Source organism: Mustela putorius, unplaced genomic scaffold (genome assembly GCF_011764305.1).
Source record: "Mustela putorius furo isolate JIRA1106 unplaced genomic scaffold, ASM1176430v1.1 tig00003834_pilon_pilon_pilon, whole genome shotgun sequence".
In the NCBI taxonomy this organism is placed as follows: domain Eukaryota; kingdom Metazoa; phylum Chordata; class Mammalia; order Carnivora; family Mustelidae; genus Mustela; species Mustela putorius.
In genome coordinates this window covers 70,369,848-70,385,226 of record NW_025421987.1, presented here as the reverse complement: position 1 = coordinate 70,385,226, position 15,379 = coordinate 70,369,848, and the positions used below count along the sequence as shown (strand labels likewise).

The following is a 15,379-nucleotide window of genomic DNA, read 5'->3' as shown; positions in this document are numbered from 1 at the left end:
CATGGTTCTTGTTCTTTTACTATAACTGCCTGCATCCTTTAAATAATACTGAGGAAATCCCCATTAATTCAATATCTATTCCTTATTAATCTTTTAAAAAAAGATTTTATTTATTTATTTGACAAAGAGAGGGAGAGCGAGCACAACCAGAGGGAGCAGCAGGCAGAGGGAAGAGGGAGAAGTAGGCTCCCCGCTCAGCAGGGAGTCTGATGCGAGGCTTGATCCTAGGACTCTGGGATCATGACCTGAGCTGAAGGCAGACACTTAACCGACTGAGCCACCCAGGCGCCCCTATTCCTTGTTAATCTTAAGGAACATTGGATCTTTTTTTTTAATTTTTAAATTTTTAAATTTTTTATTTTTTATAAACATATAATATACTTTTATCCCCAGGGGTACAGGTCTGTGAATTACCAGGTTTACACACTTCACAGCACTCCCCATAGCACATATCCTCCCCAATGTCCATTACCCCACCCCCTTCTCCCAAACCCCCTCCCCCAGCAACCCTCAGTTTGCTTTGTGAGATTAAGAGTCACTTATGGTTTGTCTCCCTCCCAGTCCCATCTTGTTTCATTTACTCTTCTCCTACCCCCTTAACCCCCCATGTTGCATCTCCACTTCCTCATATCAGGGAGATCATATGATAGTTGTCTTTCTCCGATTGACTTACTTCGCTAAGCGAAATGTTCATACATCAGATCTTTTACAACAATTACACTGCCAATGTTTGTTTTTCTTTTAACATCTCATTTAAGGTTCAAGCAATTGCTTTCACGATGGCCTTGATTTCCCTGTTTGAGCGTCCTGCTAGTGCACACGAAGATGAGGAAGGCACTGTGACCATTAGCTGGGCAGAACTGCTCTCTGGATATCACAAATGCTGCTATACATTAGAGCATAATCTTCATCATGGAGACTGGGTCAGGCAAGGTACTGAATTTGAACAGTAATGAAAGAAATAGTTACCGTCAATTTCCACATTTATATTCGTTGATGAAAATGTTTGCCACAAAATGTTAGTCTCAAAATCCGTTATTGGTTGTCTGGACAGTCTGTTACTCCTGAACACTAGCAGGAATTTTTTCTTTTCTTTTCTTTCCTCCTAAAATGTAATGCAGTTAATGCAGGAGAACCGTGCACTCAAAACATCTCAAGAGAAGAGAGAAAATGGTCACAGAATCCATTTAACTTCAACCCAGCTCTGATTCTAAAAATCTCCTCTGGTCACGTCTGGGACTGTTTAGAGACTGTAAGATGTTCCCTCAAAATCACTCCTTTGTTTTCTTCATGTTTTCATGAAAGGGTATTAGTTTGATTATCTTCAAAATGGATCTTCTTAATTTTCTTTTTTTTCCTCTTTGCTGATATAATGACTGAGTTCCTCTGATCTAGAGTACTTGAGCAGTAGCTCTCTGTGTGATAGGATTGCTATAAAACAGCATTTATGGAAAGTTAGAACTTTCATAAAACCTTACCACCAGTGAGATACAAAAATATATCTAATTTTTACAAAATTTGCATGTGATGGTTTGTATGTGCAATATCTGCTCTGATATCTCCTTTTGTCCAGACCCTACAGACTATGGTCATTTTTACACTTCTAAATTGCTACATTAAATTGTGCCCATTGAAAGGAATGGAAATTAACAATCTCTTTGACTATTATGTCATAGGTCTATTCCTAAGTCTGTGTATTCTACTGTGTTCACCACAAGTGTAGCTACTTTCTGCTACCATACAACGTTATTACAATATCTTTGACATTATTCCTTATGCTGAAACTTTTATTCCCATGATTTATTCATTCCCTAACTGGAAGTCTGTATCTCCCTCTCCCTTTCACCCATTTTGTCCATCCCCCAGCCCCAGCAATCTTCAGTTTGTTCTCTGTCCTTATGGGTTTGTTTCTGCTTTTTGTTTGTTTGTTTATTCATTTGTTTTATTTTTTAGATTCCACATTTAAGTGAAATCTTATGGAATTTGAATTTCCCTGTTTGATTTATTTCACTTAGCATAATATCCTCTAGGTCCATCCATGTTGTTGCAAATTGGAAGCTCTCATTTTTTTTTTTTATGGCCAAGTGTTCCATTGTGTGTGTGTATGTATGTGTATACACCACATCTTTATTTTCCATATGTTATCTATTGTAAATAATGCCATAAACATAGAAGTGCGTATCTTTTTGAATGAGTATTTTTGGTTTTTTGGGGGATAAATACTTAGTAGTAGAATTACTGGATCATGGTGTTACTATTTTAATTTTTTGAATAATATCCATACTGTTTCCCACAGCAGCTGCACCAGTTTGCCTTCCCACCAACAGTGTATGAGCGTTCCTTTTACTTGGCATCCTCACCAGTACTTGTTGCTTGCTTTTGATTTTAGCCATTCTGATAGGAGTGGGGTGGTAGCTCAGTGTAGTTTCGATTTGCATTTCCCTGATGATTAGTGATATTGAACATCTTTTCACGTGTCTGTTAGCCATCTGTGTGTCTTCTTTGGAAAAATAACTATTCATATCCCCTGTCCATTTTTTAATTGGATTATTGTTATTTTTTTAAGATTTTATTTATTTCTTTGACAGACAGAGATCACAAGTAGGCAGAGAGGCAGGCAGAGAGAGGAAGGGAAGCAGGCTTCCCGCTGAGCAGAGAGATGGATTCAGGCTCCATCCTACGGTCCTGGGATCATGACCTGAGCCAAAGGCAGAGGCTTTAACCCACTGAGCCACCCAGGCACCCCAGATTATTGTTATTTTTTGTATGAGTTATAAAAGCTCTTTATATATTTCGGATACTAATTCCATATTGGATATATCATTTGCAAATAACTTATTCCATTCAGTCGGTTGCCTTTTTCATCTTATTTCCTTTGCTGTGAAAAAGCGCTTTATTTTGGTGCAAGTCCTTTAGTTTATTTTTACAAGCATGATATTTTAATATATAAAACGACTAGATGGACTATAGTAATAAAGTAATAGTAATAAATAGTATAGTAATAAATAGTATAGTAATAAAGTAATAGTTCCTAAAACTACTTGTAGTGGATTATCTGTTATTGAAAAGGTTGGGAATATGAACAAGTACAGTTTAAATTTAATATTATTTTTTCTGAATAGGAAATACTAAATATGAAATACTCTCTTCTTGAAATACTCAGAGGGTTCCCACTCTAGACCTTGTCAGAGTTTCATTGAAACCTCTCCAAAACCAACTCAGCTGTAAAGTAACCACTTACAAGTCTGTTAAGTCTGTAACGTTGTGGGACAAGAATTTTTCTATAGGTCCATGTGAATTCATTGTTCATCATGTTTCCAAAATATAATTCTGATCTTTCGTTCCCTCATCTACTGACAAAAGAACATGGGGAACTTGGTTTAGTATCAGCACTATAATTCATGTTTATGACCAAAGAAATCTAACTTTGGACTCTGGCTTCTAAATCACTGCGATTAGGAATTGGCTACAAAAAAGTTTTACATGTAAAAGAAATATCAGGGATCTTTGCTATCTAATTTGGATTACACATGTCTTAGCTCTGTGAATAAAAACTCATTGTAATTATTTTTGGAAAAATAGCTGAAAAAACACATTTACTTTAGTCAGTTTGTTTAAATTCCAGACTCCGTGTGTCAGTCAATCAATAATTATCTTTTATGTGCTTTAAAACTGTATTAGGCATTGGAAACTTTAGAAGAAAGATTAATTATATCCCTCAAGAAACGGAGGATATGAGCAAGAATAAAGACTAATATAAAATAAATTGTTAGAATATTGTACAATGGTATTGAAAATTAACTACTAACCTATATAAACAAGAAATTAACTCCTACAGTAATGCTTAAGCAGCAAATTTATGAGGAAAATGTTTAAGGGTGGGTGGTACTCCTTGGAGGAGGGTAGATGGAGGGAAAAAGAGAGCATGGTGAACATGAGTAAAGGGAGACAAGCAGACCTAATGATGGGGGTGCGAGATGAGCATGGCTAGATTGGAGGCTGAGTATTGAGCAAATAAATGTGAATAGATCAAATAGGGACATATGTTGGAAATCTTGGCAGCTTGCCCACTTTATGCTTGCTAGAAAGTGAAACAGAGAAGTACTGAAGGGTTTTGAGGACAATTAGACCCAATGCGCATGGCATTTAAGAAAGATTTGTTTGGGAGTTCTGTTTGGCATAGGTTGGAGGACAAAGAATGAAACTGCAGTCAGATTGGTTAGTTAGAAGGCTTTTGATTATGAGAAGGTAGAAATGATAAAGCTAGGAAAGAAATAAGCAATCTTCTGAAATAGGAATCTTCAAGGACTTGAGGTCTGAACATGTGGAATGATGAGTCATTTTCGCATGTCCTACAGAAGCATCAGTTTCTCTTTGCAGATCACGGATGCCCTCTTGGGCCCAATGGTCAGATTCTTCCCTGCTCCCCTTTTCAAAGTGGACTATCTCTAAAGGATCCCTTATTCTGGGATAGTCCAGATCTTGTCACCAAAGAACAGTCTTTCTCGCCACTATTGTTCCTGAAACTTCCCTTGCCTTTACCAAACTGCTTATTCTGCTTCTTTTTTTACTTAATTCAGATGCATTTTTGCTTACATGATTTGAAGGGTTCTCAATTTGGGCTTTGCTCCTGGTTTCTTAAGAATCTTGCTTTCATGGGGCGCCTGGGTGGCTCAGTTGTTAAGCATCTGCCTTCAGCTCAGGTCATGATCCCAGGGTCCTGGGATTGAGCCCCACATTGGAAAGCCTGGTCCTTCCTCTCCCACTTCCACTGTTTGTGTTCCCTCTCTTGCTGTGTCTCTCTCTGTCACATAAATAAAATCTTAAAAAAAAAAAAAAAAAAGATCTTGCTTTCAGATGCTCCTCAAACTGTGAAACAATCCTAAAAATTTTTGTACCTGCATAAGAACTTTTGTCCTGCCTGTCATTAACTCTCAAACCCATAGGAAATTTGGATGCCTCACTTGCAAACCACATGTATACATAAACTGAAAACTGAAACAATCTTCTTAGACCATACGATATGTCCTTTCTTCTCCTTACCTAACACATGTGTATTGTTTTGTTAATATTTCCCTTTCTCACTCGTTTTTAGCAACTTAACTTTTGATGTGCTTCAGTTTTCTTGGTGTATGTGTGTATGTATGTATGTGTGTGTGCTTATTCTGCTTGGAACTCATTGAGATTCTTAGATATATGGTGCTGTGGTTTTCATTAAATTTGGAAATTTTTCTATTGTTATATTTTCCAACATTTTCTGTCCCCCCTTTTTTTTCTTAGGACTCCTATTATATATATCTTAGATGTTTCATATTACCCTACAAATTATGGAGACCTTATACATTTTTATTCAGTCTTTTAAAGAATTGTTTTAAATCACTGTGCTTTAGGTTAGCTAGATTTTATTTCCATGTCTACAAGTTCCTGTTTCTTTTCTTCTAAGATGTTGCAAAGTGGTTTCAAAGGCTGAGGCTGCCTTTCTGGTTCCTGTGGGGCCGACTGCCTCAGCCCTTAGTTCCTAAGGGGTGAGAGTTCTGCAGAGAGTTGTGGTGTGGCCACACAGAGGATCCAGAACAGCAGTGGGTCACTTGAAGAACTGTGGCATGAGTGGGGTCACTGTCACAGTATGGACAGCACCCACCAAGCCATGGGCATAACACTGCCACTCCAGTGGATTTGAAAGGCAGAGATCAAGCCAGAGAGGATTATTGTTGGCTATTAAGGTTTAATGGAGTTCTCCCGGTTAGACTTTGTATTTCCTTGTTATCTATTACCCCTTTCTTCTTTCCTATTTCTCCCTTTTGCAGTGGGAGTTCCTATCACAGGCCTGTTGCACCACTTTTTCAGGAAGTAAACAACTTCTTTGATTTCCTAAGTTCACAGCTTGGAAAGGAATTGTCCTCAGGATGAATTGTATCCTAAATCTTATCCTTACCTGATTTATTTTTATTATTATTATTTTTTAAAATTTTATTTATTTGACACAGAGAGAGATCACAAGTAGGCAGAGAGGCAGGCAGAGAGAGAGGAGGAAGCAGGCTGGCTCCCTGCAGATATGGGCTTGATCCCAGGACCCCGAGATCATGACCTGAGCCGAAGGCAGAGGCTTAACCCACTGAGCCACCAGGTGCCCCCCACTTACCTGATTTAGATGAGACTTTGAATTTAGACTCTAGAGTTGATGCTGAAATGCATTAAGTAAGACTTTTGAGACTATTGGGTGTAATTTGCATTTGAAAAGGGTATGGATGGGGGGAGGGACAGAATGTCATGGACCAACTATTTGTGTCCCCCTCCCAAATTTGTATGTTGACATTCTAACCCCAATATGATGGGATTAGAAGAGAGTGCCTTTGGGAAGTGGTTAGGTCTGGAGAGTTTAGCTCCCATGAATAGAATTCATGTCTTATAAGAGACCCCAGAGAGTCTCTTGGTTCTTCCTAATGTTAGGACACAGCAAGAATTAGGCCACCCATGAACCAGGAAATGAACCCTTACCAGGCACTGAATCTGTCAGCACCTTGATCTTGGACTTTCCAGTCTCCCAAACTGTGAAAAATAAACATCTATTATTTAAGCCACCCAGTCTGTTTTATTATAGCAGCCTGAATAGACTAAGACCTTGGATAAATACTATTGAAAAATATTGCAAAAGAAAAGGGAGATACCAAAAGAAATTCTGCTAAATATTAGTAGATATGAATTATGTTAAATAAGGGGTTACTTCTGGTTAAGAGTGATTGGGGTAAAAAAATTATAAATATTTAGTTTTTTTTTTTAAGATTTTATTTATTTCTTTGACAGACAGAGATCACAAGTAGGCAGAGAGGCAGGTAGAGAGAGAGGAAGGGAAGCAGGCTCCCTGCTGAGCAGAGAGCCCGACGCGGGGCTCGATCCCAGGACCCTGGGATCATGACCTGAGCCCTGAGCGGGAAGGCAGAGGCTTTAACCCACTGAGCCACCCAAGTGCCCTAAATATTTAGTTTAATAATACTATATGAATGGATATCGAGGAAAATGAATAGAGAAGATAATTTAAAAAGGAGAAAGTACAGAATATAGAACGGTGAAGAGTTTTTGTAAGATTTTCTCTTATTTCAATTTTTAGATTTTTAGGGTTCTCCTGGTACCTCTGAAAGGAGAACACACTTCAGTCCTAACCAGTGAATGAATGCCCATGTCCAGATTTAGCAATAGAGATTAGAAACTTAAATACAACTTTTTGTTTGTTTGTTTGCAGCTCAGTTATTTCAGTATGAGGAGAAGGAAAGAAATGTTGAAATGAAGAAGCAGGGAGAAAGAGAAGGGCAGGAGTCAAAAATAGAACAGTGGGCTTAGTACTACGTATGCTCCCTGGACCACAAGACCGATCCTACTGGGAGTAAGCAACCAATGGTTGGTTTCATTTGATATATATGTATGTGTGTGTGTGTGTATATATATATATATATTTTTTTTTTTTTTTAACCCAAGCAACATAAACTGATATTCTTAGAACTCCTCAAGAAATATTTTGGCTGATTTTATTCTTAGTGTGAGGAAAGAATATACAATTGAGGAAAGGAAGAAATACATGAGCAAGTATGTAAGTAGTATGCAAATATGCTAAGGATAAAGCTGAAATGTCAAAGGAAGAACTTAGTTTCAGACATAAGAGTATTAGCTTACTGCTTTAAGATAAGGTTCAGATTTCTTATTAAAAGTTTGAAGGAGAAATGTTTTCATCTTTTCTGAGTAGTTCTGTGTCATATTTTAATAGAAAAATAATTACATTCTGAAGTGCTTGTAAAGTAAGGACCAAGATTTTATGCAATAGTGGAAAGACATAAGTGTCTTGAATCTCAGAGAAGTTTCCCTTTTTTGGTCCGAGATAATTGCCTCATATAGACAATGTCATTGGAAACCTTGGGCACTACAGATTAGAAGTGTAGCTTCTGAAAAAGTGAACACTAAATTGCCAATAATAAAAACTATTGATTTTCTTTTTTATTACGTTAGAAGGTTTTTTTTAAAAAGATTTTATTTATTTATTTGATACAGAGAGAGAGACAATGAGAGAGGGAACATAAGCAGGGGGAATGGGAGAGGGAGAAACAGGCTTCCTGCTGAGCAGAGAGCCTGAAGTGGGGCTCAATCCCAGGACCCTGGCATCATGACCTGAGCTGAAGGCAGATGCCCCTGAAAGGTCCCCTTGGTTCGACCAGGGCTAGGAGAAGGTACAAAACAGTTTAGACTGATACCCAAATCAGTAATTGCTGCACTAATTAATGCAGGTGTACCAGAGAATTCAGAGTACAGATCCCAGATCACATTTCCTTAGGAAGCCTTCACAATCGATAGAGACCAAGTTTGGAAGAGAAATTACATTTAGCGTCTTGTTGTGCCTTGTTCCACTCCCCTGCATCTAAATGAATCTAGACAAAAAGATGGTACATCCCTGAGTTAGCTAGAACCCCTGTCCTTCTTACCAGTTCTCTTGCTATGTTTAAAGCAGTTGAAATTAGAGTTTTAGGCTGGTGGCCTAGGTTTGAAGAAAGAGGTCTCTTCCTGAAGCTCATTTAATAGCATGGTAGAAGGTGAAGGTTCGTTTGTATCATGAACATGGGTCGAATCAGTATTTTGAGAAGTTATTAAATGAATTGCATTATTGTAATGTGCTCAACAGTACTGAATTAGATGCATTTTGATTTTTAAAAATGAAATAGAGAGGGTTATTCTTTCTATCTTTCCTTCTTGAGATGGTAGTTGCTCAGAATGTAGAGGGCCCTGTGGTCCTCTCAGAGAGTGGGACTCCAACTTCAAAGTAAGAAATGCAACCGAAAACAAACACCCTCAAGCAAAAGAACATCAAGAAAGTTCAAGGTAGGGTGTTTTCTTAATTCCTACAACTCATAAGGCAAAAAGGCTTGGAAAATGATCATAAGAACTCCTGGTTAGAAATGGCCCAATTTTCTACTCTGCTCCAGCTTCTACCTGTTGGCAGATGATACAGAGTGGCCTCGTTCAAGCTTACTTCAGCTTCACCTAATAGCATTACTTACTTGGTTTTCAGGTATCATTTTTCATTTTCAAATCACTTTTCCCACATTACCTAATTGTCATTACGCGGGGTCATTTCAACAGCACGAATGAGGAGAGGGATCGATGGCAGTCCCCTTAATGCCTTTTTTTATGACTAAGTGGCAAAGAGCGGAAGCATGGAAAGTGAGCATCTTAATGGAGAGACATGATCAGGTTGGCTTTTTTTCCCCTCAAAATATTATCTAAAAGTAATTTAAAAAATATTTTTCCTCTACCAATCTTCAAGCTCACTGAGAGTATTAAAAACAAATCATTTTATTTTATCAGTTCAGCCCATTCCCTCACTTGATATTTTAAAAACTTTTTCATCATAACCTTTGCTGTCTTCCAGAAGTGAGGAACACATTTTTATTTATCAGATAATTTGATTTTAAGGAAATGGCTTTCCCCTCACCTCTTCTTACTCAGACATTCTCAGGAGCTCTGGCATTCCACAATCTAATCAGATACAAGTTATATCTTGGTCTAGAAATAAAAGTGTGAATTGTTGAGCCTCCGAGATGTAACACTACAGGCCCATAAATGTCACTTGGTAGCCTGCAGATTCAAATCTAAAAGCAATACGTTGAATACCAGAGCAGAATGTAGTTCTTTATATGTTTTTCTTTATAGCCTTGAAACTGAAGATGATAGTTGGATATAATGCGGGAACACATGACAAAGTAATTTTCTGGGTGGAAATACTTTATTTTGATTGTATTGTAATGATATTATGAAATTTCCATGGAATGGAAGATATAATTATAGTGTTGTTATACACTTTAGATCTTCTAATATTGCTTCACTGAGTCAAGTTGCAATAACCCTCAGCATTTTCTGTAAATAAAGGGAGTATTTTCAGGGAGGTTGCTTCCTACGAGAACAATTGCCATCAGATTTCAGACTGTTGGGACTTCCTGTAAAGTAGCAACAGGGGAGCAGCAGGTGCTCAGAAACCTTTATGACCTGGAAATTAATTGCTCAAAGGCTCAGAGGGCTCACCTTTATAGGACCTGATCACTTCTTAGGTTTGTCCCTCCCCCTCTCCCTCCCTTCATCCTCTCTATCTCTCTCCCCCACTTTCTCTTTTGAAAGAAAGACAGATGACAGTAAAGGATGGAGAAAAAAGGAGGAAATAAGAATACTCTTCTAGAGGATAAGAGCTAATTGCTTTTTGGAGCCAGTGGGTCTGACAGAAATGGAGAGATCCTCCTGACAAAAGGCAGCAAGATCACTTTCCTTGGTCAGGGAGTGGAATTTTGCTCCCCAGAAGATGGTGTTGGGTCATCCAGGATGATGTAGGAATACATCCTACAAAAACAGTCATTTGCTTGAGTCTGGCCATGTTTGTGCCAGGCGTTGAGGTCTGGCATTCTAGACCAGTCATGACTTAAATAAACCATGGTTTGGGCATGAGCTGGACCTCGGGGAGCAGCAGATGGCTGATAAGCTCCCATTTGTCTGCTTCAGATCCATGAGGCAGAACCCAGGAATTTGGCCAGTTACTCATCTTAAATCTCCAGAATCCCATATGATTATTGTGACTAATGTTGTTTCCTGCCATGTGTTCCCACTGAAAAAAATTTCAAGGCATCCTGAGATTGGGTAAAATGTCTGAATGCAGACTTAGCTGTGACTTCTAATTTTAAATTCTTTAATGGAGGAGGGGGAGGCATTCATTAGTGAGGTATTCCCTGCACATCAGGCTGTGTGATCAAAATCTGGGTTCGTTTTTGACTTCAGGTATTAAAACAGTTCTGTTTTGGTCATGTTTTGTGAGAGACCAACTGAAGATCCTTTTCTTTCTTTCTTTTTTTTATCAGTTACTTATGATGCATCGTTAGATGCTTTCATTTCCAGTACGACCAGCAATACAAACACGGTGGTGCTGGCTTGGAGAGAGAAATCAAAAAAGCATCTTAAAATGACATCCTTCAACGTTGCCGAGGGCATTCATGCTTTTGATTACCACTCTCAGCTCAATTTAATTGGTATGTAAAATAAATCATGATAACTATGAGGGCCTCATAAATAGTCTGGGATGCATATTGGTATGCAGGGAGTCACTCCACCTTGTTGCTTTATTGCCAGAGAGACCGACTCGAACAGCTCACATTTTATTGCCGAAGAATGTCTGATAATGATGCATTAGGACAAGCGGCACATAGCAACTACATGGGGGTGAAAATATGAGAAAGTGCCCCAATGTTTTAATTAGAATCTGTGGGGGTGGGGCACCTGGGTGGCTCAGTGGGTTAAGCCTCTGGCTTCGGCTCAGGCCATGGTCTCAGGGTCCTGGCATCGAGCCCCACATCAGGCTCTCTGCTCGGTGGGGACCCTGCTTCCCCTTCTCTCTCTGCTTGCCTCGCTGCCTACTTGTAATTGCTCTCTGTCAAATAAATAAATCTTAAAAAAAAAAAAAAAAGAATCTGTGGGGGTGTAAGATGGTACAGAGGAGGAAGACAGTATTGGTGCCCTGTCTGCTCTTCTGCCATCTTTCTGACACCACCAAATGCTCCACATGCCGCGGCCCCTGCTGCCCGCACTGCCGCCGCCACCGGGAATGCACCTGCGCCGGAAAGGCGATGGAAGACGTTTCTCCTCTTTCAGGATACAACCTCCAGTGCTTTTTGAGCATTTTCAGATTACCTGAATTTTAGCTTAAACGAGAGTTCCTTTTTTTGGATATCAAAGACTACATGTTAGCTGAAGAAATAAGCTGTAAAGTCTTCAAGGTTAACTACTTAAATTATGTGACATGTTGAAAGCTGTTAATTTGTTATATAATATCTATCTATGTATTAGTTCAAGCATTGTAAAAATGAGGCATTAAAAATTAATAGGGTAGTGACAGAGAATGAACATACACGGCCTTTGGAATGGGTCAGATTAATTTAAGCCTCATTCAGTAATTGCTCATAGGAAGAATAGCGATATCAGCTACTGAGGCTGAGTCCCTAAAATCTCTAATGATCATGCCTGACAATCATGGTAGAAGATACCTTGAATTTGAACTCACGAATATGCCACTATCCACCTTTCAAAGAGAATTAGAGACTTATTAGAGAAGGCTGGGTTAGCCAACTGAGTTTGAACGACCCCAATATCAACCATTTCATTGACTCATTGATTATCTCAACCCCCAGATATGTGACACACATTCATTTCAAAATAGGAATTGTGTATTGTATTCATAATGTTCTGTTATACATAACATTAAAATGTTCATTAAAAAAAAATAAGAATTGTGTGGGTTGTTCGTATTACTGACACCACTTTTTGTCCTTCTAATTCTGATTAGCAACTGCTGGCATCAACAAAAAAGTTTGCCTTTGGAACCCCTATGTTGTCTCTAAGCCAGTTGGTATCCTTTGGGGTCACTCAGCCAGTGTGATAGCTGTCCAATTCTTCGCTGCAAGAAAACAACTTTTTAGCTTCTCCAAAGATAAAGTAAGTAACATTGTGCATTTAATTTATTTAGTTCTTCCTCCTCAGTTCCTACCTAAATCTATCTGTGGTCCTGAATTTCTCTGAGGGTTGGTGTGGATTTTTAAAATACACTGGCTAAATACGATGGCTTCAGAAATCTATATTTGGAAAATATATTTATGGTAACTTAAGCATAGTCCTGGGCAACTGAACAAAGTATTTCATTAAAAAACTTTAAACTGTATACTCATGGATTGTATTCTTAAAAGGTTACATAGTGAGAGTTTCTAGAGTTCTCACCTATTCAATAGAAAAAACAAATGGAGATGAGGAAGTGTTGCTTGGTAATGGTAAGACATAGAAGAGGCACAGCTAATTAGCTATGGTTGCTTTGATATTGAGGAAACTCAGTGGTTTAGAAATCAAAGTTAATCTGAAGACTATTAGGTATATTAAGAACATTTCAGTTATGTATATCAGCCCATTTCTCTTTGGAGATATTTATGGGATATCTTAAATATGGTGGGGAAAAAAACACGATGTCAGAACCAGGTAGTCTTAATCTCTCATAATCTTGTCACTTGTTTCTCTGTAAAACTTTCATTTTCCATAATGCTTGATTTTATAGATCCAGGTAACATACACTAGATTTCAAGATGTTCGGTTGTAAGAGAAGGACAGCCTCTAAGACTTACAGTGAATCTGACTTTTTATTTTATTCTAAAGCAATGTGTATATATATAAAAATTAAATAGGAACTCCTCTTCTACTCCTAAGCTCCCCCCCCCCACAAATCCTGCCAAACTTGCTTATTTTACTCTATCACCTGTTGGTAAATCTTCTCTCAATTCTGGTTGATTCCATCATCGAAATATGTTTATCAGCCTCACCTCTCAGCTGCCACTGTTCTAATTCAAAACTTCTTCTTTTGCCCAAAATTTTGCAAAGTTTTTCTAACTGTCTCCCTACTTTCAGACCGGTCTGACTCTAATCTACCCCTTATCCTGCTAGTGAAGTGGTTTGTAAAAAACAAAAAACAAAACCCAAAAAACCAAAACCAACCATTTTAGCACTCCATCCAATTCTCGGTCTAAATCAACTCCAGAATTCTTAAACTTTTGTACAAAGCCCTCCCTCAGTCTGTTAGCCCTACTTTATTTCCTGCTTTTCTCTTTTTTTCATTTAATGCTCCAGCCATATCGTACCTTTGGCTCTCCCCGCCATGCTGCCTCCCGGCTCAGCAGCAAGCTCTTCTGTCTTTGGTTCCCTCTCCTTGATGATCAATTGGCAAATGCCTGTTTATCCTCAAAGTTTCAGACTTTTTGGAGTCTTTCACACAGACCTAGCTGTTTCCTCCTCTGCACTCCAACTGCCCTTGTATGTCTCTCATTAGAGCATGTATCCTGTTGTATCAAAGTTGTTGGTTTGCTTCCTTAACCAGGGGTGATATCTTTTCAGTTTACTCGGTATCCATTGCAGTGCCTGGCACCTTGTCCTGTTTGCTTAATCGTTATTTGTTGACAGTTTGAAGTGAAGACATATTACTATGAATCTAAAGTACCAAAACATTCAGACTGAAAACTTTTTTTAATGTCTTAGTCACATTTAGTTGTTTTATTTTTTGAGATCTTTGAGCACTTTGTTATAACTGCCAGTACCAAGTTTAACATAATGGGTTTTGTATACTCAAAGGTTATATATGGGCACCTGGGTGGCTCAGTGGGTTAAGCCGCTGCCTTCGGCTCAGGTCATGGTCTCGGGGTCCTGGGATCGAGTCCCGCATCGGGCTCTCTGCTCAGCGGGGAGCCTACTTCCTCCTCTCTCTTTCTCTGCCTGCCTCTCTGCCTACTTGTGATCTCTCTCTCTCTGTCAAATAAATAAATAAATAAAATCTTTAAAAAAAAGGTTATATATGTATCTCTCTCTAGATTTTGAGTCCTTAAAAGCAAAAATTATTGGTTGAATTCATTTTTGTGTGTGTGTTTCCTGGGACATAGCTCATATTAATGTATACTAAACACATGTTGAATATAATATATCAAATAGTGTAATTCAACTAATTGTTGGGATTCATGAGGTTAAGGACTGTATCTTTTTTGGATTGTGCCAAACACATTCTTAATAAATCTTAAGTGATTGAGTCTTTCTAAGATATAAATATGAAAAAAAAAAAAAACAAAACCAGGTATTTTATCATTATAGAATTCCATGAAAGTGTTCACTGAAAAAATTCTTAAAGTAGGTTAGTAAATGTTTTACTCATTTTACTGAAGACTATAGCTTGGGAGACATTGTATCAGCTTGTTCTAAAGAACTGCTCCAAAGTTTGTCAGTTTACAGGGGATTTTATGTTGAGAACTACTCAACACTAGTTCTCCAAGGTATAATTGCATCAGAAGATATAATTTGTTTGGTGTAAAAATTAAGGTTTGTTGATCCCCGCATTCACTTGTGAAAGACCCCTTAGGTCATCTTAATATCTATGTTTCTATCATATATGATTTTTCAAAAATACTGCCTGTATGCTTCTGCTTACCTGGTTTTCTGATTCTTCTTGTTTTGTATTTCTCCTTGAGATCTTCTGAGTTGGTCACAGCAGGCTGACATCAGTTAACCACTGCAGTTTTAGTGCACAAAAGTTTGTTGTTGTTGTTGTTTTTTAATCACTTTAAAAGCAAGTGAAAAAAAAAAGTCATTTGAGTCAGAATGGATTGTGTATAGGTATCCTCAATGTTAAGACTACCTAGGCTCTTCCAAAGCTGTTTTATCATTCTGTTTTTCCTTTGACTTGTAAACGATTGCATTATAATAAAGCTTGTCATACTGTCTTTTACATTAGTCTAAATCCATTTCACTTTGATAAAGGCATAGTAATCATCATCTTTACGTC

At 38.1% G+C, this 15,379-nt stretch overlaps 1 protein-coding gene across 4 annotated transcripts in view; it reads left to right on the top strand.

The window, feature by feature from the left end:
- WDR49 (WD repeat domain 49) overlaps positions 1 to 15,379 on the top strand; it is a 134,571-nt gene that overhangs the window by 26,159 nt on the left and 93,033 nt on the right. For 3 of the 4 annotated variants that reach the window (XM_045088605.1, XM_045088604.1, XM_013058288.2), the window contains 3 exons: positions 759 to 933; positions 10,884 to 11,051; positions 12,362 to 12,510. In XM_045088605.1, coding sequence (XP_044944540.1) covers positions 759 to 933; positions 10,884 to 11,051; positions 12,362 to 12,510 — 492 coding nt within the window. Of the gene's footprint in view, positions 1 to 758; positions 934 to 8,742; positions 8,863 to 10,883; positions 11,052 to 12,361; positions 12,511 to 15,379 lie in introns of those variants that run through there. The other variant, XM_045088606.1, reaches the window with a different exon arrangement.